The sequence below is a fragment of the Schistocerca cancellata genome, chromosome 8 (assembly GCF_023864275.1).
Source record: "Schistocerca cancellata isolate TAMUIC-IGC-003103 chromosome 8, iqSchCanc2.1, whole genome shotgun sequence".
Taxonomy (NCBI): Eukaryota; Metazoa; Arthropoda; class Insecta; order Orthoptera; family Acrididae; genus Schistocerca; species Schistocerca cancellata.
Window position 1 is genome coordinate 492,781,360 of NC_064633.1, and position 25,689 is coordinate 492,807,048.

Sequence of the window (25,689 nt, forward strand, 5' to 3'; positions counted from 1 at the left end):
AAAAACATACTAACCGATTTGGCCCACATTCTGTTGTATGTATCAAATTACATTTTTCCAGAATGTTCTAGGTACTGTTTGCTCAAATTGGAGTTTATTATAACATACGGTTTCAAAACAGAAACAATCTAAACTTTCATCTTTTTGTGTGATCAGAAATCTGAGAACAAAAGTGATAATAAAAATTCTTTGATATAGTCATAAAATAAAAGTGTAAACTTTAAAGATATGCCACATCACAAAGCTTGTTTACATTTAGACTTTATATCATAATAAGTACTTTTCTGAAACTGAATGTATTTCTCAAATATAAGAATGATTTTTAATGAATGAGATAAAACAAATTACGTATTTTCTAGAGAAAAAATCTCTCTTGTGAAGTGGAATCTCTAGGATGGCAAAGTTTTTTGTACTGTACATCATTCACATAATAGTTCATAAAATAGTAATATAGACAAATTTGGAAAAGATTATAATTTCATAAATACTTCAAAGTGTAATAGCCTTATATAAAGACCATGAATTTCATACCGTATAATCAAAATCAGTATAAACATTGCCAAAAAATGAGATGGAGTTGATGGTACCAAGATATAAAAAGCCCATGATCTTGGCTTGTTATAGTACAAAACCAAGACTGTACCCAGGCATACATCTCTTTGCATGAAGTGAATCGACAGCCATGCATGTCTCTTTTCCGGGCTCCAGAAATATGAAAATTGCATGGGGAGAGATTGGGACTGTATAGAGGATTTGTAAGGGAGTCCCAGTGAATCATCTGCAAGGTAGGTGAAACAACCTTGGCAACTGTGGGCGTGCATCATCCTGCAGTGGTATGATGCCGTTCATCAACCTACTGTTCACTCACTTTCTGGAACATGGCACCACAGTTATCACACAGCAGTACATGGATGCTTTGCAAAAATTGAAGCGCAGCATCAAATTCGAACACTGAGAAATGTTGACGAACGGCATCATTCTGTTACTATACAATGCCTGCCCACATATTGCCAAGGTTGTTTAGACTTCACTGCAGATGTCTCGTTGGGTAGCCCTTACACGTCATCCATACAGTCTCGATATCTTCCCATGAGATTTTCAAATTTTTGGAGCACTGAATCAATTTGCTTCAGAGAGTTGCACACCTTGGTACAATCAATGTTCCGTAGGCAACCACAAACATTTTTCATGAAGGCATTGACCAACTTTCCTGTTACTGGACTAAATGTATTAATTGTTTTGGTGATTACTTTTGAAATATTAAACAGTTTACTTATTTTTTCTTTCATCTGTCTCATTTTCATTGGACTCTCCTTGTCCAATAATACACAGATGTCAATTAATAAGTCCTGTAGATACCTCTCAAATGAATCGGATGGCAGGTTTCTCATTGCAAGTGGGAGTTTATTATATAGCTTTTGCCAATATATTTGAAACTATTTTTGGAGTTACTTATTCTAGTATATTCTATGTCTACATTAGTTACGTTCCTTGTTGCATAATTGTGGATAATACTCCTGTAAGTTAAAGTTTTTTTTTTTTTTTTTAAGGAGATGCTTAATTAGAGAGAAGGTACAATTATTAATATTTTTAGTACTTGGAAATGTAGTTGGTTCCTTTACCATCTGGCACCCTGTTCATCACTGTCGATGCCACTCCTATCTAAACTAACACTCCCAGTGCCCATGGCCTTGCAAATGTTGGAACACTAGCTTTCCTAATGTCCAGCTGACTTTAGATCTACAGCCTCCTTCCTGGTCGCTATGCCAACTATATCCTCATCCACAATTTCTTCTCCTTTCAAGCCACCACTGACAAACAAATCTGTGGTACAGCAACGGGCACTTGCATGGCACCATCCTATGCCTACCTATTCATGGGCCATGTAGAAGAACCCTTTCTAAAAACTCAGAATCGCAAACACCTCACCTGGTTCAGATTCATTACTGACATCTTTGTGGTCTAGGCTGAGGGTGAGGACACACTAACCGCATTCCTCCAGAATCTCAACACCTTTTTCCCCATTTGCTTTATGTGGTTCTTGTAAACCCAACAGGCCACCTTCCTTAATGTCGACCTTCATTTCAAGGATGGCTGTCTCAGTACCTCTGGCCACATCAAACTGACCAACTGCTAACACCACCTCCAACTGCCACCTGTTCTATAGCAAGGACTCCCTTTATACAGTCTAGCCAGCTATGGTCGTCATATCTTTAGTGACGAGTAATCCATCTGAAAATATGCCAAGGGTCTCACTGAGGCCTTCACAGACTGCAACCCCAACCCAGCCTTGTCCAGAAACAGATCTCCCATGCCTTGTCTCTCCAGTCACTTACCACTTACCACATACCCACTGTGTGGCCACAAAGGAGCACTCTTGTTGTGATTCAGCACCGCCCAGGCTTGGAGCAACTAAATCACATTCTCCACATGGGTTTCAGCTACTTCCCACTGTGCCCTGAAATGAGGAATATTCTACTCACTATCCTCCCCAACCCTTCCACGGTGGTATTCCTCTTCCCACAAAACCTACCCAGTATCCTCACCCATCCTTACTCTGTCCCTGTATCCAGCCCTTGCCTCATATCCCTGCAGTAGACCTAGATGCAAGATCTGTCCCATATATCCTCCCACTACCACCTACTACAATCCTGTCACTGGCATCTCACATTCCATCAAAGGAAGGGCTTTCTGTGAAGGCAGCTTGTGATCTACAAAGTAAGCCACAACCACCGTCCTGCTTCCTTCATGGACATGGCAACTAACAAGCTATCTGTCCACATAAATGGCCACCGCCAAACTGTAGCCAAGAAACAGCTGGTCCTTCCACCTATCTAACCTATCACCTCTGGTGTGTGTGTGTGTGTGTGTGTGTGTGTGTGTGTGTGTGTGTGTGTGTGTGTGTATGTTTTCTATTTGCAAAAAGGACTTTTTTGTCTGGAAGCTTAAATGTTCAGAAGTCCTTTCGTTCTGCCAAGTCGCAGACTGACACTTCCTGTATATGCTGAGTAGCAATCTATCCTTTTCATAATATTGTAGATATGATTTGTTTTACGATAGTTCATTATCCTTGGTTCCATATTTTTCAAATTTAGATGTTAGGATGTCAAATGCTTTGCTCAGGTCAAGCAGCACAGCACAGGGAAAAGAATGGCTTTCAAAGCACTGCAGTACACCTGTAGTCTGAGACGTTACAGCTTAAATGGTGGATAGACCAGGCGGTTTCATCCAGTGCTCTTTGACCTTAGATATCATGGCACTGAGGGATATTGTAACTGTCAGGACTATTTTATTACCCTTCTTATAAATTAGGACAACAATTGTGGATTTGAAGATGTCACGGAATTTCCCACTATAACATGCAGTTTACAAAGTCAGTCAGAGGAGACACTGTAATATCAGTGATATGTTTCAGGATGTACTTTGAGAAACCATAAGTTCGTTTAGTACACGAGTTAGCTAGTTTACATACAGATCAGTGTACAACCTGGCAACTAACCTGTGTCCACTTGAAAGTAGTGTGTCTCAAATCAAGAAGGTCCATGTTGCCCAAAGTACCCTTAGAATTATTTCACCTATTTCTGTGATATCAGATTTACCAGGATTGGCACAGTTTATGAAGGAGGTTATTTAGCATCTCAGGTGACACTGAAGTCACTTGCATGGTTCATGCCGGCCGGAGTGGCCGAGCAGTTAAAGGCGCTACAGTCTGGAACCACACGACCGCTACGGTCGCAGGTTCGAATCCTGCCTCGGGCATGAATGTGTGTGATGTTCTTAGTTTAGTTAGGTTTAAGTAGTTCTAAGTTCTAGGGGACTTATGACCACAGCAGTTGAGTCCCATAGTGCTCAGAGCCATTTGAACCATTTTTTGCATGGTTCATGTTGCCCTTCTATAGCATTCACTTCTTTCCAGGTTGCTTTATATCAATCTGCCTGCTATGGCCATTACCACTGTGTGGTGCTGTTTTGTCCTGAGTGCAGCTAACCTCGTCTTGTAATCCCTTATGTGCATGTTATTCTGACCCACATATCGCCACACTCGCATTTACCAGCCTGTGGCTGCTAATGCAGTACTTCACAGTGGCTTTCTCTCTACTTGTTATTAATTTTTGCTAAAAACTGGGTAGTAGCATTACATATATTAAAAAAATAAGTAAACTGTGTCCATCTGAATATTCAATATGGTGTTGTCCAAAAATGTGAAGTAAATTGGTCAAGAACTTTTCAAGATATTAGGTACCAATGTTTTCCTTTATATACAGGGTGGTCCATTGATAGTGACCGGGCCAAATATGTCACGAAATAAGCATCAAACAAAAATATTACAAAGAACGAAACTCGTCTAGCTTGAAGGGGGAAAGCAGATGGCACTATGGTTGGCCCGCTAGATGGCTTTGCCATAGGTCAAACGGATATCAACTGTGTTTTTTTTAATAGGAACCCCCATTTTTTATTACATATTCATGCAGTACGTAAAGAAATATGAATGTTTTAGTTGGAGCAGTTTTTTCGCTTTGTGATAGATGCCGCTGTCATAGTCACAAACGTATAAGTACCTGGTATCACGTAACATTCTGCCAGTGCAGACGGTATTTGCTTTGTGATACATTACCTGTGTTAAAATAGACAGTTTACCAATTGCGGTAAAGGTCGATATCGTGTTGATGTATGGCTATTGTGATCAAAATGCCCAATGGGCGTGTGCTGTGTATGCTGTTTGGTATCCTGGATGACATCATCTTAAGTGTCCGGACCGTTCACCGGATAGTTACGTTATTTAAGGAAACAGGAAGTGTACAGCCACGACCTGCAACAAATGATGATGCCCAAGTATGTGTTTTAGCTGCTGTCGCGGCTAACCCACACATCAGTAACAGACAAAATGTGTCAGAATTGGGAATCTCAAAAACATCGGTGTTAAGAATGCTACATCAACATCGATTGCACCCGTACCGTTTTTCTATGCACCAGGAATTGCATGGTGACGACTTTGAAAGTCATGTACAGTTCTGCCACTGGGCACAAGAGAAATTACGGGATGATGACAGATTTATATAACTGCATAGGCATCCGCGGCCAGAGTTAGTCAACATAAAAGTTTTCTAGATATGGTAGCACATCATAATGTAAAAAACTACTGCTGCTGGAGAAAAACCAATGTTTCGGCCACAGTTGCAGCGGTCTAAGAAGAAGGCCGCTGCAACTGTGGCCAAAACGTTGGTTTTTCTCCAGCAGCAGTAGCTTTTTACATTATGACACAGTATTATACCCAAAAAACTTTTATGTTGATGACAGATTTTTTGCACGCGTTCTGTTTAGCGATGAAGTGTCATTCACCAACAGCGGTATCGTAAACCGGCATAATATGCACTATTGGGCAACAGAAAATCCATAATGGTTGCGACAAGTGGAACATCAGGGACCTTGGTGGGTTAATGTATGGTGCGGCATTATGGGAGGAAGGATAATTGCCCCCATTTTATTGATGGCAATCTAAATGGTGCAATGTATGCTGATTTCCTACGTAATGTTCTACCGATGTTGCTACAAGATTTTGCACTGCATGACAGAATGGCGATGTACTTCCAACATGATGGATGTCTGGCACATAGCTCGTGTGCGGTTGAAGCAGTATTGAATAGCATATTTCATGACAGGTGGATTGGTTGTCGAAGCACCATACCGTGGGACACACGTTCACTGGATCTGACATCCCCAGATTTCTTTCTGTGTGGAAAGTTGGAGGATATTTGCTATCGTGATCCACTGACAATGCCTGACAATATGCGTCAGCGCACTGTCAATGCGTGTGCGAACATTACAGAAGGTGAACTACTCGCTGTTGAGAGGAATGTCATTACACGTATTGCCAAATGCATTGAGGTTGACGGACATCACATTTATTGCATTAATGTGGTATTTGCACGTAATCACGCTGTAACAGCATGCATTCTCAGAAATGATAAGTTCACAAAGGTACATGTATCGCAGTGGAACAACCGAAATAAAATGTTCAAACATACCTACATTCTGTATTTTAATTTATAAAACCTACCTGTTACCAACTGTTCGTCTAAAATTGTGAGCCATATGTTTGTGACTATTACAGTGCCATTTGTCACAAAGCGAAAAAAGTTTTCCAACTAAAACATTCATATTTTTTCATGTACTACATAAATATGTAATAAAAATGGGGGTTCCTATTTAAAAAAAAAAAGCAGTTGATATCTGTTTGACCTATGGCAGTGCCATCTAGAGGGCCAACCATAGCGCCATCTGGTTTCCCCCTTCAAGCTAGACAAATTTCCTTCTTTGTAGTTTTTTCGTTTGACGCTTCTTTCGTGAGATATTTGGCCCGGTTACAATCAATGGACCACCCTGTATATCGAATGTTAATTACGGTGTAAAAATCTGAAGCCAAATTGGTCAAGAATTTTCAGAGATATTTGGTAACAGTGGTTCCCCATTTATACAAGTATATTGCACGTATATTTAGACATAATATATATTAAAATATGGGATAATCCCAAAAGTAAGGTCTCCTATTTTATAATAAGTACATAGACCTGTTCATTTCTACAATGGTTTACACAGTTTACAGCTTGAACATTTAGCTATTTTTCGACATAATCACCATTTCTGTCAATGCATTTTTGTAGACGCTGTGGCAGTTTTGGTATGCCCATGTCATACCAGCTCGCCGCCATGCTGTTCAGAAAGTTATGAACCTCTTCTTTCACATCGTCGGAGGAGGTGAAAGACTTTCTGAACATCATGGTGGCGAGCTGGTATGACATGGGCATACAAAAACTGCCACAGCGTCTACATAAGTGCATCGACATAATGGTGATTATGTCGAAAAATAGCTAAATGTTCAAGATGTAAACCGATATAAACCATTGTAGAAATAAACAGGTCTATGTACTTATAAAAAAATAGGAGACCTTACTTTTGGGATTAGCCTCGTATGTAGCCTATTTCTGTCTGGATGTTGATTAGAGTAATGTGGAAAAATTTAACGTCATCAGTCAAGAACTTTTCGAGATTTTTGGTAACAAAGTCATCTCTTCACATATTACATATACCATATGTATTTTTTATCTGTTCAAAAATATATATACCCTGCATGGTCATTAGAGTAACATGGAAAAAAGTTGAGTAAATCAATCAAGAAATATTAGAGATTTTTGCTAACAACATTTTCCCATTATAGAGTATTTATTAGAGTATCTTGTAAACATTTGAAACAAATCAGTCAAGTATATTTTGAGATTTTTGGCAACAGCATTAAACAACAATTCGTCTGTATGTAGTAGTACAGGTACCTTTTTTTCCTGCCCTATTCTCTGCTTCATAATAGAATCACCAGCATTTGTTATGATTTTGGCACTTTTAGTTAGTTGTAAGCAACACTTATTGAGTAAGTTGCTGAGAGTACCAATAAACATATCAAAGGCACTGTCACGTTGTTACAGTTACTCAGACTTGAGCACTCAGCTTCGGATAACTTGGGCCTCAAGCGCATAATGTGGTTTGCTTTTAACATTATGAACTCCTTAACATGGGAGGGTTGCTGTACACTATGATTAACACTTTCAGTAGTCAGCCATAAACGTAGATGATCTGATTGTATTGGATCCATCACATCGTAACTGAATTAATTTTTATCTAGGTTGTTAATTATAGTGTGCTAGTATGCATCTTGTCTTGCTGGATGTTCATTAGTCCAATACAAATTGACAGCTTATAAATAGTTAAGCAGGCCACAATTTGTGTTTTACACATAATGTTAAGATTAATTTCGGCAAGAAACACAAGGTTGAAGTTGCCATATTTCATCTCCAGGTTCTCAAGATCTTCAGTAAACGCTGTAATATCAGATTTTGAGTTACAATAGACAGAGACAAGTATTAGCTTAATGCTAGAAATGAGTACAGCCACAATTTCAGAACCTTCCTCTTGAAAAAAAAAATTCACATTTAGTGTGTCATAGCTAATATTAAACACTTTATTTACAAAAATAGCTATTTCTCCAAGGCTATTTTAGTCCTACAGTGTACTTGCTTAGCACATGTCCTACAGGGAAGTAAAAGGCAGATTCAGCTTGTATGAGCCACTGGTCATTTACCACAGTCTGTGTTTAAGGACATACCTAGTTCATTTAATTTTTTATGCGAAACATTAGTAACGTACTGTCAGTGGCTACTGGTAGGGAAAGCATATGACACTCGTCTTTTCACATTTATTATTGGCAGCGGGCTCCCACTCAGCAGTCTTAAATATCTGCTTTGACTCAGTGCTCCAATTTATCTCAAGTTATAACAGTTTATTTCTAAGACAATGAATGTTTAGGCTTAAAATCTATGTGTAACTAGGATAAGGACTGGTTACAGTCATATTTATGTTATGCTGTGTCATATTCCTTCGTATGTCCTGTTGACATCCCAAAAATCCACGAGAAGCGCAGGTTTTCTCTGTCTCATGGGTCAATCACTGAACTGTGATTAGTTGCTTGCTACTGTTGCATCCATTTCTGTTGTTGTTGTTGTTGTTGGTGGTGGTGGTGGTGGTGGTGGTGCTGCTGCTGCTGCTGATTGAGATCCAACAACTTATATTTGGTTTCAAGTGATGCAACTTCACTGTCTGCAGATTTGACTCCTGATTCTCTAGATAGCACCTATTTCTTGTTCATGAGAGGTATGACCTCTCTGACATCATCCTGCACATTTGAGATTTTATTTACTGATCACTGTTGTTATCACGCTTTCTCGTTCCTGTTCACATACCGGACAGTTGTTGTTTCACTTAGGATATTCTGAGCCAGTGAATTAGCATTAAGTGATTTCTGGGGCCATCTAAGAGGAATAGGTTTCTATTGTGGTGGTATTTTGTTTTCTTCTTCCATAATTGCTGCATTTAGAAAGGTACCTAATGCATTTTTTCCTGACAAGTTTAGGTGCATCACATGGTTAGTAAACTGGAAATTAACAAACATCTAGCTCACAGCCAAGATTTAATCCTAAATGACCAAACACAGCTCAATACTTCCCCTCTCCTAAACTTCATATAATCGTCACTGTTGTTCATTACTTCTCACTCTGTCTGTTCCTACATATTCCCATTTTCCTGTATTCAGTAAGTTCTTTTGTTTTATTGAACCTGTCTATGTATTCCGTATAGACTGTAGTTTCAACTGTTAAGGCTTTCATTCAACTGGTACTTGTATTATGGTCCATGTTTAACACCTCTTGTTGTTGTCTCATCAAATATTGTGTATATTTTACTTGGTTCATTAATTTAGTGCAAACTGTTACATAGCCACAGTTTTGAATTTAATGTTAATGTTAATGTTAAAATGCAGTACCACCACACTCTCAAAGATTGCATTTACTGTATGTTCCCTCAAACTCCTCCATTTTCCTGCATTTATTTATTTCTGATTATCTTATTGATATTGCTTAAGTTCCTTATGTATTCTGTAGTTACATTGACAATTGTTTCTTCTTTTAATTGGTAGGTGTATCACTCTCCATGTTTTATACCTCCTGATGTAGCCTTGAATGTAGAATGTAGGTTATTTGTCTCATAACGCGCAGTTACAAATCAAAGATTTTTGTACTGGAGACACATCAAATTACTTAAAAAAAGGTTATAATAATTAACAAATTTCAGTAGGCATTTCTGCATTTTTACAAATGAACAATTTAAGAAGAACATATATAACACTTATGGTCATTTTGCAGCTTGCAGTACAATTTATACAATATATTAACGATTTATTATAGAATACATATTGTTTATTTTCTTTTCAAATTGCCAAACTGTCCTGTGTGAGTTCTTCAATTGAATAATAACGTTTTTCCACTAGTGTATTAAATAACAATCTTTTTATTGGGTCAAACTCCATATTTAACAGATTTGTGTTATTTAATTTATTGTAAATTTTTAATCCTTTGTAGAATGGTGTTTGACCATAAAGTTTTAAATTATGAGAGGCAAGTTTGAAACTGTGTCTGTGACGAGTACTGTAATTGTGGTTGAAATGAAAATTGCCATGAGTCTTTTGATTTTTACAAATGAAAATAAATATTTCATAGATGTACATAGAAGGAATGGTTAGTATTTTTAATTTTTTAAATAAATAATGGGTACATGATGTTCTTTGTTGGACTAAACACGTTTCTTATGATTCTCTTTTGAAGTGTAAGTAATCTCGGCTGTTCATAGGGTTTCTGCAGAAAATTATTCCGTACTGAATTATAGTCTCAAAGTAGCTGTGGTAGACTATCTTCCTGGTGGCCATAAGAGTGGAACCAGATAAGACATTCATTGCATAAGATAGGCTGTTTAGTTTGTTTACTAAGAAGTCTACATGTGCCTTCCAATTTAAATTTTTATGAAGATTTATGCCTATAAATTTTACGTAACTTGCTTGAGTCATTTCCTGATAGTCGTGCACTATTTTTATGGGAGTGATGATGATTTAGCACTGAACTGCACTAATTGTGTTTTTGTGGCATTGAGTTTTAATACATTTTGCTGAAACCACAATTCTAGGTATCCCATTATGTTTTCCACTGTTTCATGAGTTTGTTCTAAATTGTCATTTTCAATTAAAACTGAGGTGTCATCGTAAATAAAACTGAGTGAACATCAATGTTTAAAGGTAAATCATTTATGTACGGCAGAAAAAGATAAGCCCTAAAATTGAGCCCCGTGGGACCCCTGTACAAATCTTGTTCCAGTCCAAGAATGTTTTTTTCCATTTGAATTTAGAGTAACTCTAAGTTTTCTTTCTGACAAATAAGATTTGAACCACTGCAATGCCCTGTTCAAGATCCCATATCTCTCTAGCTTGTGTAGAAGTATTTTAAGTGATTGACCAAGTGAAAAGCTTTGGCCAAATCACAAAAAAATATGTGACCTCTTTACCATTGCCTAAAGCAGAGCTTATCTTTTCAGTGACTTCCTTGATAGCATTTATTGTATTGTTCCCCTTTTGAAATCCAAACTGATGTTTAACTGTAAAATTGTTTTCTATAAGAAAGTTTTCAAGATGTTTTGCAACAATCCTTTGTCGCCTTACCAAAAACTGGCAGCAGGGAAATAGGGCAGTGATTTCCCCTGTAATCCGGTGAGTGATTGACCAAGTGAAAAGCTTTGGCCAAATCACAAAAAAATATGTGACCTCTTTACCATTGCCTAAAGCAGAGCTTATCTTTTCAGTGACTTCCTTGATAGCATTTATTGTATTGTTCCCCTTTTGAAATCCAAACTGATGTTTAACTGTAAAATTGTTTTCTATAAGAAAGTTTTCAAGATGTTTTGCAACAATCCTTTGTCGCCTTACCAAAAACTGGCAGCAGGGAAATAGGGCAGTGATTTCCCCTGTAATCCGGTGAGCCTTTCTTAAACAACGGTCTTATTTCTACGTATTTTTACGTGTCTGGGAAATATCCTTCCTCAAATGACCAATTAATAATTTTAGCCAATGGATGAGAAATGATGTTATAAACAGCGTTGACTACAGTAGTTGGAATTTCATCCCACCCATCTGATTTCTTGTATTTTAAAGACACTATAGCATCTTCCACATCTTTTGGGATAATTCTTTCGAATGTTTTAAGGCTTGCATTTTGTTTTATACTTACAAAGTTGCCATCTACCTTGTCCTGGCGGGCTGTGATATCTACTTCTGATTTTGTCAAGTAGTAATTTTATTTTATTTTATTAATTTTGTTTATTAATAGAAACTGATGTGTACACATGCTGTTCCTATTATGTGTTAAAGTTTTTCCTGTCTACTCCATTTTTATTTACTTACTGTTCAGTTTTTTACTTTTTCATTGCATTAGCACCACACTGTCAAAGATGTTACTTACTGTATGTTTCTGCTTCAGTCTAGACATGTTACTTCTCTTCCAATGTTGTTTGCAAACACTGTAACTTCTTTGGTCAAAATACTCAGTAAATGTCTGAAGATGGCCTTGTAAGCTGAAAACCGGTTAACACAATAAAAATTAATACTGTAGAACAAAAACAAACTGGTGCTTTTCATTTATTATAATGTTGTTCTACCAAGAACTGACAGAAGATTCTGTTGACATAACTCATTGCAGGTGGCATTTTTTTGCTTAATGCTTTTATTTGTTGTTTACTTACTCCAAGTTCATACATGTTCACCAAACTTTGAGAGTTCACTTTTGTATTCATCCCATGCTACCTTTTTGACTTCATCACTTTTTTCATTCTAGGAGTAAAACCATGTACACCTAAACTTGCCACCATGTTGAAAATATTTGTACCAACTAAATGTGGTCTGCCACCTGCATCGTATATGACTGAGCTTATGTGATCATTAACAGTGTAGGAAAATATACGTTGCTACTTACCATAAAGATGACACGTTAAAGCGATCATTCCATTTCATAACCAAACAGATCATTACACCTGGGCATTTGTCAGTATACAGGCAGCGTGAATTCTCCTCCTTGATGTGATGCAGCCTGCTGGCTGTGTGATAAGTGTCAAACTAATTTTTGAAATATGCAGCTCTACTCTTTCCCAAAGCCTACTTGTTCTACAATCAAGAACAATTTTGTATTTTCGAAATGTTTGCAAGATAAGTCTCTCCAACACATTATGATAGTTGAATAAAAGGGAAATTGCACAATATCTTTTCTGGGATTTAAAATTGCTATAATTTTAGCTCTTCACTCCCCCACTCCCCCTTTTTGTATCTTTCAGATTTGAAGACCGTTATCCAATAACTTTAACAGCTGTTTGTTTTTTATGGTACCAGATTTTTTTAAAATCTGATTAGTTTGCAAATCATCCACTTCAACAGCCTTACTCATCCTATATTTCCCAGAACAAGTTTCACGTCATGTAATGTGGAAGTTATTTTGTAACTCACTCATTTTGTAATTGTATTCTTGCTTGCTTTGGTACAAGAAGGTGAGTTTCTATTAAATAAAGATGTGAGTTGTCTGATCTACTTTGCAGCTACAAGAAATGTCTCACTTGAAAAAAGAAATATAAAATACAACATATATATATAATTACTGGCTAAATAATTAATTAATTAAGGAAACATAATGTATTGGACTCACAGTTTGTTTTATGATGAGAAATGCTACCAAGTCCCTATTCTGTGTAGAATGCGCATGAAATGTCTGGAAATCTGTCAAAGACTTCATTGATCTGTCAGAAAATAGACAGGAGGCACCTCAATCACTCCCTGTTCAATGATATGAGTAGCTGAGTACTAACTTTCAATTTCATGCAATCTGAATAAATAGTAATAAGATCCTGGAATGCTATATACTTATAATAAAGATTTTATTACAGTTTTATTTGCTTGAAATTAATCCCCCCCCCCCCCCCCTCCAAGTACTCTTTTTCATTCTGTTTCATGTGTTCCAAAAGGAAGCAGAAAATTAAATTTATTGTAAGCTTGTCAGCAACTGTAATATTGTACAGATTTAGAAATAAATAGCACATGTGATGCCACACAGCTTGTAACAGAATCACACATTAACTGTTGAAATATTAATTCCAGCTGGTAGTGAGAACAATCTCTCTCATTACAGACTATCACAGGCTCATGCAAGGTTGATGTTTAGGGAAACTGTGACAGTGCAGGATGCAGTAATAGCTATAGCACTTATGGAATCCTCAATGCAAAGTGCTGCTCTTATCAGTGGAATGGATACTCTTCATACATCTTTCCCTGACAATCCAACAATGGAATACAAGGACCATGGTAAGCAAGTCTCCCTAATATATATATTTTACTCAACTCTTTACAAATGACTAAAACTGGACATGTGTATACAATGAGCATCATTCTCATATGAATTAGAAATTAAGAAACAAGAGAAACATCAAAAGTAATTTGGAAAATCATAGGAATCTTCAAAAAATCTAAGCTCATAGAAATAGAAGAAACCAAACTTTTTAAACAAGCACTTAAAGGGTATCAAGTACGAAGAGTTATTTTCAAGAATGAAAATGGCAAAATAGGATTAAATAACAAGGAAAATATTAGCAAAATTTTTTGGCTGGCTCTTTAATACTTTGCGTGCAGCTCACGTAGATTTACGTGTTTCCACTTCCAACTACTTTGGACACATACCATAAATTTCTGTTTTTCGACCTGCACACGTTTTCTTGGACCTGTTGCTCATACCAGCAACTGTTTCAATTTAACAAAATGTTGCACATGAATTGAAAGATTCATTACAGTGAAGAATTGTATGAATTTATTTTTGTCTTTTGTTTTACCGCCTTGTGCATTGAGGCTTGAAAACGGTTGATAGAAAACGAGATTCTTGCTGAACTGTTTGCGGACAATTGTTCTGAAGTTCCAAGTGATAGAGTTGAGGTTATTGATAGCGGTAGTGGAAGTGAAGAAGAAAATAACAGGGCTATTATCAACCAAAGTGAGACCATTGTGAACGATTAACTAAGTTTATGGCAGCAAAAGTTGGTGAAGAAGGACAAGACCATTATTTTAGAAACATTTAAAGGAATTTCAGGTGTAAAATCCCTTCCCAGTAAGATCAGTAGCTTTATAAGAACTATTTAAAGGACTGTTGGTCAACATGTCCTTCAATAAACACACCGATTTTTGGCAAACTAATGAGCAGAAATTTATTTGAGCAGATAAAGAATTAGTGGCATTTCAATGACAATTTCTTACAGAGTGGCCAGGAAAACAGTCTCTACAAAATTGAAGCTGTGCTAAAGTACCTCATAAATAAATTTCAGACCATATACAGAACTGAACAAGAGCTTTCTCTTGCTGAAGCAATGATAGTATGGAGAGGGCGGCTTTGTTTCTGGACATATAATCCTCAAAAATTCACCACGGTTTGCTTGTTCGTATGGTTTGTGAAAGTGTAAGTGCGTATATCTCCAATCTGAAAATACACACTGGGGAAGGAAAAAGCTTAAAGACACTATTCACTTTGTGCTTTCACCTCACCTTGGCACGTGGCATCACATTTATCAAGACAACAGTGCAAACAACTAAGCTCCATCCAAACAGACAATGAAGGCCAAATGGTACCAATCGGCTGCTGTATCATCCTCAGCCCATATGCGTCATTGGATGCAGCATGTGGTCGGCCTTTTACAATGGAAAACAAGAGTGTGGTACATATGAATCAATAGAGGTCTCCATCAGTGTCTACAAGCAGAACCTCTAAAGAAAGGGGGCACTAACTTTGGAGACAGGATGAAATTTTGCTGCGGGCATGGAAAGATAAAATGGGGGGTAAAAATATAACAATTCACGAAACGTCCATGGTGGCAACAGGAAAAATAAAAAAGAAGAAGAAATCATGACAAGTGATTAATGGAAAATCTCATATAAAGATGTGAAACAAATACTAACAAAGAGATAGAGGGCCTGGCCAGTACTTACCTCAGCTCAGTACAGCCGATAGATACACATAAAACAAAACCGAAAATTTACTTTCCTAGCTTTCGGAACAAGTGTTCCTTCATCGGGGAGGAGAGAGGGGAAAGAAAGGGAAGAAGGGAAAGGAGATCCAGTTACTCACAACCCAAGTTATGAAGCAACAGGGAAAGGAAAATGGGGAGGGTAGCAAGGATGGAGGCATGGTTGTCAGAGGGAAGCCAAAGATATTCTACTGTAAGTACTGTGCCAGCTTCAAATCAAAGAGGATGCATACAGAAGTAAAGAGGTATATAGTATAAAGATAAACACAACTATGTAGGATGAAAAGATGCGTGAATGGCTAAAGAGGAAAGGGAAAGAGGAGAAGACTGAAGAGTGAATGGGAGTGAGGTTGTTTAACGTAGGTTCAGTCCAGGGGGATGGCGGGATGAAAGGATGTGTTGGAGTGCAAGTTCCCATCTCCGCAGTTCAGAGGGACTGGTGTTGGGTGGGAGAAGCCAAATGGCACATACGGTGTAGCAGGTTCCTAGGTCCCTAGAATTATGCTGGAGGGCATGCTCCGCTACTGGGTATTGGGCATCTCCTAGGCGGACAGTTCGTCTGTGTCCGTTCATGCGCTCAGCCAGTTTAGTTGTTGTCATGCCGATGTAAAAGGCTGTGCACTGCAGGCATGTCAGTTGATAAATTACATGTGTAGTTTCACATGTAGCCCTGCCTTGAATTTTGTACGTTTTACCAGTAGCGGGGCTGGAGTAGGTGGTTGTGGGGGGATGCATGGGGCAGGTTTTGCAGCGGGGTCGGTTACAGGGGTAGGAACCGCTGGGTAGAGAAGGTCGTCTGGGAATATTGTAGGGTTCAACAAGGATGTTACAGAGGTTAGGGGGTGCGACGAAAGGCAACTCTGGGTGGTGTGGGGAGAATTTTGTCAAGGGATGATCTAATTGCAGGGGTTGGCTTGAGAAAGTCATATCCCTGGTGGAGTAATTTGTTGAGGAAAGCACTGTTCAGGTTATTGGTATAATTGTTGAGGGATTCGTCACTGGAGCAGATACGTTTGCCACGAATACCTAGGCTGTAGGGAAGGGAGCGTTTGATGTGGAAAGGATGGCAGCTATCAAAGTGAAGGTACTGTTGTTTGTTTGTGGGTTTGATATGGACAGAGGTGTGGACGTGAGCTTCAACAAGATGAAGGTCAACATCCAGGAAGGTGTCTTGGGTTTTGGAGAAGAACCAGGTGAAATTCAGATTCGAAAAGGATTTGAGGTTATGGAGGAAATTAACCTCACTCCCATTCACTCTTCAGTCTTCTCCTCTTTCCCTTTCCTCTTTAGCCATTCACGCATCTTTTCATCCTACATAGTTGTGTTTATCTTTATACTATATACCTCTTTACTTCTGTATGCATCCTCTTTGGTTTGAAGCTGGCACAATACTTACAGTAGAATATCTTTGGCTTCCCTCTGACAACCATGCCTCCATCCTTGCTACCCTCCCTATTTTCCTTTCCCTGTTGCTTCATAACCTGGGTTGTGAGTAACTGAATCTCCTTTCCCTTCTTCCCTTTCTTTCCCCTCTCTCCTCCCCGATGAAGGAACATTTGTTCCGAAAGCTAGAAACGTAAATTTTCGGTTTTGTTTTATGTGTATCTATCGGCTGTACTGAGCTGAGGTAAGTACTGGCCAGCCCCTCTATCTCTTTGTTAGTATAAATCATGACAAGTGGAAATCATACAGCAAACAAAATGTATTGTGATGTACAATAAATTTATGAAAGGCATGGACAGATCTGATCAGTAACGTTTGTATTGTGGGATAATGCAGAAAATCAATGAATGGTCAAAGGAAGTAGTTAGGTTGCTAACAAATTGTAGTTTGTATAAATCCATACAAAGTGTACAAAACCTATATCCAGATATACAGTATAGTTCCTAAAAGAAGTGCAAGAGCCTGGACAAGTGGTGATCAAGTTGGTGCAGCAACTATGAAGTATACTAAGCAGCCCAACATACAAAACTTGCACCTGCTAATGATCCACCTGGTCGATTGTCCAGGAATATGAAAGAATATACTATTCGGACTATTGAGGGAAGTTGAAAATAGAAATGTCCAACACGACCTTGCAGAGTTTGCGCAATGCATCGTAAAAGAAGTGAAACAAGATTCTACTGCCAGTTTTGTGGAGTACTGTTACAAAAGATGTTGTGTCCAGAGGTATCACACCCTTCAAGAATATTAGAACATCGTGCAAAAATGTCTGCATAGTTTTATCAGCTTCAGACACCAGTAAGTGCTCATTTCGCGTGCTCCTCGTCGTCACTGTCTACAGTGGATTCACTAATCATTTCAGCAATTGCAAGATTGGTGACTTCAGACCTTTCATTACTCTTCATCCATTCTGAAACATCAGTCGCTTTTGCTTTACACATCCAGCTAGGTTTTTCATCAGTTCTATCGTTGGTAGGTTATCTTTGTCTGTACTGTAGGTATCCCATTTCATTCCATAAAATCTGGTTCCATTAGGAATTTCGTGATTGTTCCTTCACCTTCTGTTCTTTGTAGAAGCGTCTGAAGGAAATGATGATGATACCTGTTTTTCAAGCATTGCAAAGCATCGTGTTCCGTAGGCTGTATTAAACCTGCCATGTTAGGGAATAAGATGAATGCACAAATACAGTCACATTGTAATTCTTCCTCATCAGATGTGAACAAAAATTGCCTAGCGTTAATATTGCTTTGGAAGGCAAGAACTTTTTCTTTATGTATCCTTAGCTCTCTAGAACAAAATCTTTGATAAACCACTTCTTTAAAATATTTTTGTCCATCCAAGCAGATTTTTGGTGCACATATGTAAAAGGCAGTGCAGAAGCAGTGATACGTTCTCAAGCTTTGGGCTTAGGAGACTTCCCTATCAACAGCAACTTCAGTTTATAGTCTCCACTTGCATTCGATGCAGCAAGAACTGTTAACCTCTCTTTACATTTTTTGTAGCCTAGGGCAGCCTTTTCTTCTTTTGAGGCTAGAATCTTAGATGGAAGCACTTCATGATTTAGCCCTGTTTCATCACAGTTATACAGAGATCAGAAGTACGATTTTCTTCTTGTATAATTTTTCTTAACTTCTCACAAAATGGTGTAACAGTTTGAGAATCCGCAGAAAGTTCTTCACCACAAATTTCAATTGTATTGCTTCTTCTACCTATGCAACTATCATGAACTTTCAGTAAAATTGTCCTCACATTCCTTTCATTCATTTCTAAAAAATACAGTTTTATCTTGTACAATAGACCCTGAAATTGAATTTCCTTTTTGTCTTTGTTGAGTAAACCAAACAAACCAAGCTTCACTCATTTTTTCCATTGACTGCTGTTCAAATAATGAAACAGAATACTTGTATGATGAAAACTTCTCAATTTTGTCACTGTTTCTACACCAATCTACGGCTTTCACTTCACCGACTCCATACTCAGCAGCAAGTTTTTTTCGTGTTTCTTCTTTGTCTAGTCTTTTCAAAACCTCCAATTTGCCATTTAATGGTATAAACTCTTTCTTACTTCTATCACTCATTGTAATGTATGAATTAATACATTAAGAAACATCAAGTTACGTATGTACAGTACAGATGTTACTGCACAACCAACTAAAGCACATATGACAATGGTCACCCAGTGTTGTAAAATGTGTACTATGTTGCTATTCACGCATATTGTATTTTAATGGCCATTGTTACTGAGTAGGCACAACAGGAGTTTGTGACACTTGCACAGACACGCACTTGTACGGAGAGGAAATGTATTGACATTTACACGGAGCCTAGGACACTGCATGTAGTGGACAGGGTGTTCAACGATTACGTAACCATGGCCTGTCTGCCATTATCTGTTACATTTTCTGGGAAAGCCCGTTTCCTGTACAAAGTTCCCTGTCCCCGCACCAGTTTGTGGTGTGTGTGCCAGTCAGAGGTCAACAGCAGTGCTGAACTCTGAAAGAAAGCCAAAGTGTTCCGTGTTTTAGTGCTGCGACAATGGAGTTCACCAAGACCACCAACGGGAAGCCTTTACTGATTTGCAACAGCCATCAGTATATAGTGGACTGTACAAACAAACAAGAAGTGACCCACTGGCGTTGTGTAAACTTTAAAAAGAATAAATGCAAAGAAAGACTATCCATAAAAAGTGACACAGTTTTAGGACAAGGGAGCCATGTTTGTATCCCAGATGAAGCAGCAAATGAAGTGCGATAACATTTTGTCAGCACAAAGGAACAGACACTACAGTTTCATTAGTTTATGTTGAAGAAGTAGGGCATCTCTTGAATTGAGGTTATGACTTAGCACCATTGTTACCATCACACACAAGTGTGAAACAAACATTACATCATATTAGCTGAAAACATATGCTAGATCCCACTGATTCTGGAGGAATATTCTACCAAGAAAATAATTTGCTGATGAATGATGGTAGCAATCTTTTACTTGTAGATGATAACAGGGGACTGAACGCCAGAATACTGGTGTTTGTCAGCGAAAAGGGAAAAGCATGTTTATCAAACTACAAATTGTTCAAGATTCGAGCAAGCAGTTTGGACAGTTGTTTGTACTCCACGCTGACCTTAATAGTTCCTGGGAGGAAACTAACACCATTCCGATTGTTAAGTTTTGTGCCATATAAAAAGCGAGAAACATATGAATGTTTTTTAAAGCTATTAAAACTAATGTGGCTGGATGGACCTCTGCATCTCTGATGATGGACTTCAGAATTGCCATCGTCCAAGCAGCTAACAGTTTGTTGCCTAGAACAGAGATAGTTGGTTGCAATTATCATTTTAATAAATGTTTATCGAAACAAGTACAGTGTTATGGCCTCGTTCCAGCATACAAGGAAGACGAGGAAATACATCGCCACATAAGGATGCATTCTGTTCTAGGACATCTTCCCTTGGAAATGTTGGATACCCCGGAAAACCGAAAGCTTCAGGACTTTAATGACTATTTTGTGGACCAGTGGCTCGATAACAAACGTTTGCCAAGAAAGATGTGGAACTGCAGTGGAAGGTGCCATCACACTATTAGCATCCCAGAACGATGGAACCGAAGAATAAACATGTTAATATCAAAAGTTTATCTGAATGTTTACTCTTCAGTGAAAAATCTCTGAAAAGATGCAGAGTCCATGGCCACCAGTTTGACCGATTAATTTTAAACCCTGATGGGAACAGAAGGAAAAAGTCAGCAATGAAGATTGACAAAACGATTGCAAACGCTTTAAAGAAACTCCAAACTGATGGGAACTTAAAATCATTTCTGACCTGAGTGGCCTACTTACTGAAATTGCAATAGTGTAGAAAACATCGGAAGCATTGAAACATTTGTAAATTTTGAAAAGTAGTCTAACATAATCATTGGCAATCTTGTAAATAAATTTAATGGGGGACGAAAATAGAATACCTCCTCGTGGCGTTTCATGGAAACAACAAAGTCGGCTAAATATCTCTTGAAATTTGTAAAATATTCCCTAATGAAGACTGACAAGACATCTCAAAGACCAAACTTTTTATAGAGAATAATCACAGCATTCACCTTGAGAAGTTCTTAGAATCAAAATCTTTGTGGTAGGAAATGCAGGCAAATGTCATACAATGAAATCTATGCTTTCTACTTCCGTTAGAAGATTGGTAAACCAGCATGAAACTAGCAAAGGCAAATAAATTATCATAAAAATGTGACTAATCAGTTTTGCAACCCTTGAACATACATTAAAACTAATTTCTAGTAATACATGTCGTACACTACAGCAGGCCTATTGAGGGTGCAGCTAGGTCACCTTTGCTCGCTGCCCGTGTTGTGAGTGCTCACGGTAAAATGGGACGGTCGGGTGTCATTACATAGCACAGCATGGTCGATTGGTAGTGCAGGAGAAGTGCAAACAATGTGCTGCTTTCAGAGGAATGACCATGATTAGGTTCGGCATAGCCGTAGATACAAACATACAGTATATACTGTGTAATGCTTAAGGGGAAATTACACCCAAGAACTTAAATTTTGTCCTACTTTGCTGATAGCTGCCAAATTTTAAAATTGTGTCTGTTATATAAAGATGTAGCAATACCCACGTTTCGAAGTCCATAAAGTCACATGTTATCAAGTTTTGAATTTTTTAATATGATTTTAATGGTGTACTTGAAAACCAACTTTTGGTACTTACAGCACAATTTTCTTATGATGGATTTTTTTATGTACTTTCTTCTAGACATAGTTTAACGGTTCTGTGTATTCATTTTATGAGAAATAATAATAATTTTTGCAGTGTTTATTTCAAATTTCAGCCTTAAATTTTCTGTAAATAAATGTGATGATAAAATAAACAAATTAGATTTTCGATAATATTAATGTATAGAAGTAAGCAAACACATCAAGACTACTTCCTGCAAAAATTTCATTCATATTGGTGAACAATTATGATAAAAAAGTTGGCACTGAGCTTAGAACAACAAATCTATTGTAAAATGGATTTTAACATTTTATCAAAAAAAGAATGTTACTACATGACACATACTCATTAAGATTCACCAGTATGATAATGCTTTCCCTTCTTGCTTATATGAGGCTGCTTCTTGTAAGGTTAAGGTAGACTTGTTCTTTAATTTTCTGAATTAAGAAACCTACTCAGTCTCCTTCAGGAGGTACAGTGTCAGGGATATCTGATTGTAAGCCAGTACCTATTTCCTTGGAGTTTGTTGACCGCATTCCACAGGATTTCATTGTATTCCTCAAATTTATATCTATACAGTCAACGTATTGACTACCAATTGTTTCGCTTCGGTTTTCCTGGAAATCCTGCAACTCGTTTTTCCCAGTTTGAGCTTATGCCAAGTTTGGTGCAAAGCTGGTTCTTTTTGATGGTGGTAGTATCAAAAATTATCTTTGATATCTCTCAGTGTGCCACACGCCCCTTCTACAGCCCGTATTTCAAGCATTTCTTAGACGTACTTGTAATTTGAATATAGCCAAATCGTTTCGGAATGTGAAATAGACATTAAATTTTGTTTTGAAAAAAATTGAAATTTTAGGGTGGAATCTCCCATTAAAAAAGTAGAATAGTGATCGGGTTAGGAACTTCAAAGCAGTCAAGAAACATTAACATCAATGTCTCAGTGGAAGATGCCTACTCTGTATGTTTATTGTATGCGATGGTATTTTCGTACACTTAGTGTTCTACTGATGTACTTCAAAACTTTGAACACAACAAAAAAATTCAGTTTACATTACAATAGCATCCATGAAAAAGATTATGGACACGTGGAAGGCTAACAGCGAGAAGCAGATTTTTTTTTTTTTTTTTTTTTTTTTGGGGGGGGGGGGGGGGGGGGCGGCTTTTAAGTGGTGTGACTGAAGAAAGTATTCATCATGCAGGAGCAGAGAAATAAAGATCTCAATAATTTTCCCAATATTTTCACTACGAAAATACATTTTTTACTTTTTCTGGAGAGGAACACTCAATGAATGAATCTGCAGTTAAATTAAGTTACCATAAACTGCCTTTCAGCTTGCAGAAGGTCATGCAGTTTCACTAATTTTCGGGTTATGCTGACAGTGTGCATTCTCAGCTGCCCTAAAACTTATACACATGAAGTGTAATGTTTGGGTGATTATAGTTTCATAGCAAGATTAATCTCATTGACTTCTGTTTCTTCAATGTTAATTTTCACAACTTTAAATGTCTGCTGCTACAATCATGTTGTTTAGACTTACATGTACATGCTGCTTTTTTACATAACGAAGAGAACGAAAACTGGACACAACAGCTCATTGGTAGACTTAAGAGCATGGCTTCGAATTAACATTACTCAGAAGATGGTACCAGGCATTGATCCTTTAGTGAAAAGTAAAATAAGTAATATTCTTTGACATTCTGAATTTTTATGTTTATCAATTTAAATTACGTCCTAAAATGTCAGTCATCATAAGGGTGCAATAGTCATAAGAAATACCTTGTTTCACACTTAGCTGGCCCATGTTCTTTGCGCCATAAAAATATTAAAAAAGATGTTGAATTTCTTTGCCATTTCTCATTATGTCCACATTAATACAAGAGTCTTAAAAATAAATTTGGCACAAAACACATTAATGAGCCGCCCTAAAGCGATGCATGGTTGCTCACTGCTGTGGTGCGAGCGCGAGCCAGCTTGCACAGGTAGCTGTACTGAACTGCTAGACTTCTTAGTGTGGCTGTACCTGTGAAAAGCCAGTTAGCCCGGCAAGAGCCCGGGCCTCCATGCAAGTATCACTCTGTGGAAGTGTTCCAGCCACCCCAACAGTAAGGGTAACGATGAGGATGGTATGCATAATACAATTGACACAACAGTTGCATTCTGGCTGTAGTGGTCAGAGAGAGTGGTCATGTGTCAAGGGGTGTACTTTCTTGTGTGAATGAGTGTGGTAAAGAAGGCTTTGGCTGAAAGCTCAACGTGTAAGAGGCTTTTTGTTGTGCCTCTCTGCAACTCCATATGTCATTTTAGGGTGAGTAGCTATCCATCCTTTTCATAACATTGTTAAGAGCCTAGATCACCAGTTTCATATGTAACTTGGAGGTAAAATGAAAAAGGATTATAGGGAAATCAAGAAACTTGTTTAATTGTTGGAAAAAGTAAAAAACTCTTAAAGGAAAGAAAGATGTAGAACACACATTTGGCAGTACAGCGGGAGTGAGGAATATATAGGAATTAAGTTGAAAATTAAAGATGATGATAATTTGAGAAGAGTAGTATAATGTGACTCATATAAGGTGCCAAATTTACTGCTTTTCTTGACATATGTAAGTTTGTTCTGAGAACTGTAGATTAGTGCAAAAAATATTAAAATTCTCAGTTTTAATTGGATTATCTACGTAGCTATCAAATTGTTCTGCTTATACTTGAAGACATTCAGATAGCATATTCCATATCCCAAGTACTGATTTGAATTCCTCCCCCCCAAGCCATTTTTACTCATATTACATCTGGTCCCATTTCTCTAATTAATTGACAGTACCACATATCTAATATGTTTTTCTTTCCCTCTGACAATTTTGCTTCTGTTCTGCTCAGACAAGGCATATGCTTCCAGAATGAGTTTTCACTCAGCAGCGGAGTGTGCAGTGATATGAAACTTCCTGTCAGTTTAAAACAATGTGCCAGATTGAGACTCAAACCCAAGAGTTTTACCTTTCACAGACAAGTGCTCTACCAACTGAGCTATGGAAGCATGACTCACATGTCCTCACAACTTCTGTAAAGTGTGGAAAGTAGGTGATGAGATACTGGCAGATATAAAGCTGACGATGGGTCGTGAGTCATGCTCGCTCAAGTAGAGCATTTGCCGGCGCAAAGCAAAAACCTCGGGTTCGAATACCAATTTAGCACACAATTTTAATCTGCCACGAAGTGTCAAGTCATATGTAGTTGCAAAGAACTTCTCCACTGAATATTGGGTTCACAAACTCGTAGGTGTGTGAACCTGTATCCCTTCAGTGCCCCTGGCCCATTATATCATTTGTTTCCAATTAATAAAATTTCATCCAACTGACTTTATTAGAAAAAGAGATGTCGTCTCTATCTTGGGCTGTCAGCTGAATATACACCTCACTCCCAGTATAAATCACACCTCATCTTACATACAATACAATTATGAATACCGTATCTCACCACTTCCAAGAGACTAGCTATGCATATCAATCCTACTACGAAATTGCTTCATAAAGTTTGAGTTTCAATGAGCATATTCTATTACCTGTCAACTTACAGTCACCATCCTAAAGCAGGGGCTAGTATGATAAGGTAAGTCGAAAATCTGTGGTTAAGGTAGGTCACAGATTGAGGCACTGAATCTGTTATGCATGCTTCTGGAAGAACTCTGTCCAAGAAAGGCGCCACCAAATACTAGTCTCCTTTGTATATAGTTTGGTTCTGAGATGTAGTTCCTCACAGCAGCATTAATGTGACTGAGCTTCACATACCTTATAGAGGTACACCTACAAATTCTTGCCCCTGTTACAAGGTATATTCCAAAATTAAGATCCATCTGGTTATATATAAGCACCTGAGAAAAGGTTTTATTGACAGCAATATTTTACTAAATATCTACTTTACTTTTCCACATAATCCCCATTCACATCTATAGACTTTCTGTAACACTGCACTCTGCATAGAAGTATGCCACCTGGGTATTGAACCAAAGAAGAGGAAATAGTCACTTGGTGTAAGGTCAAGACAGTACAGAGGGTGCTCA

General features: G+C 37.9%; 1 protein-coding gene across 1 annotated transcript in view; it reads left to right on the forward strand.

Annotated features, from left to right (window-relative positions):
- Positions 1-25,689, forward strand: part of LOC126095199 (DNA helicase MCM9-like) — a 152,632-nt gene that overhangs the window by 121,740 nt on the left and 5,203 nt on the right. The window contains exon 12 of the mRNA XM_049909931.1: positions 13,596-13,768. Within this exon, the coding sequence (XP_049765888.1) occupies positions 13,596-13,768 (173 nt within the window). The remainder of the gene's footprint in view (positions 1-13,595; positions 13,769-25,689) is intronic.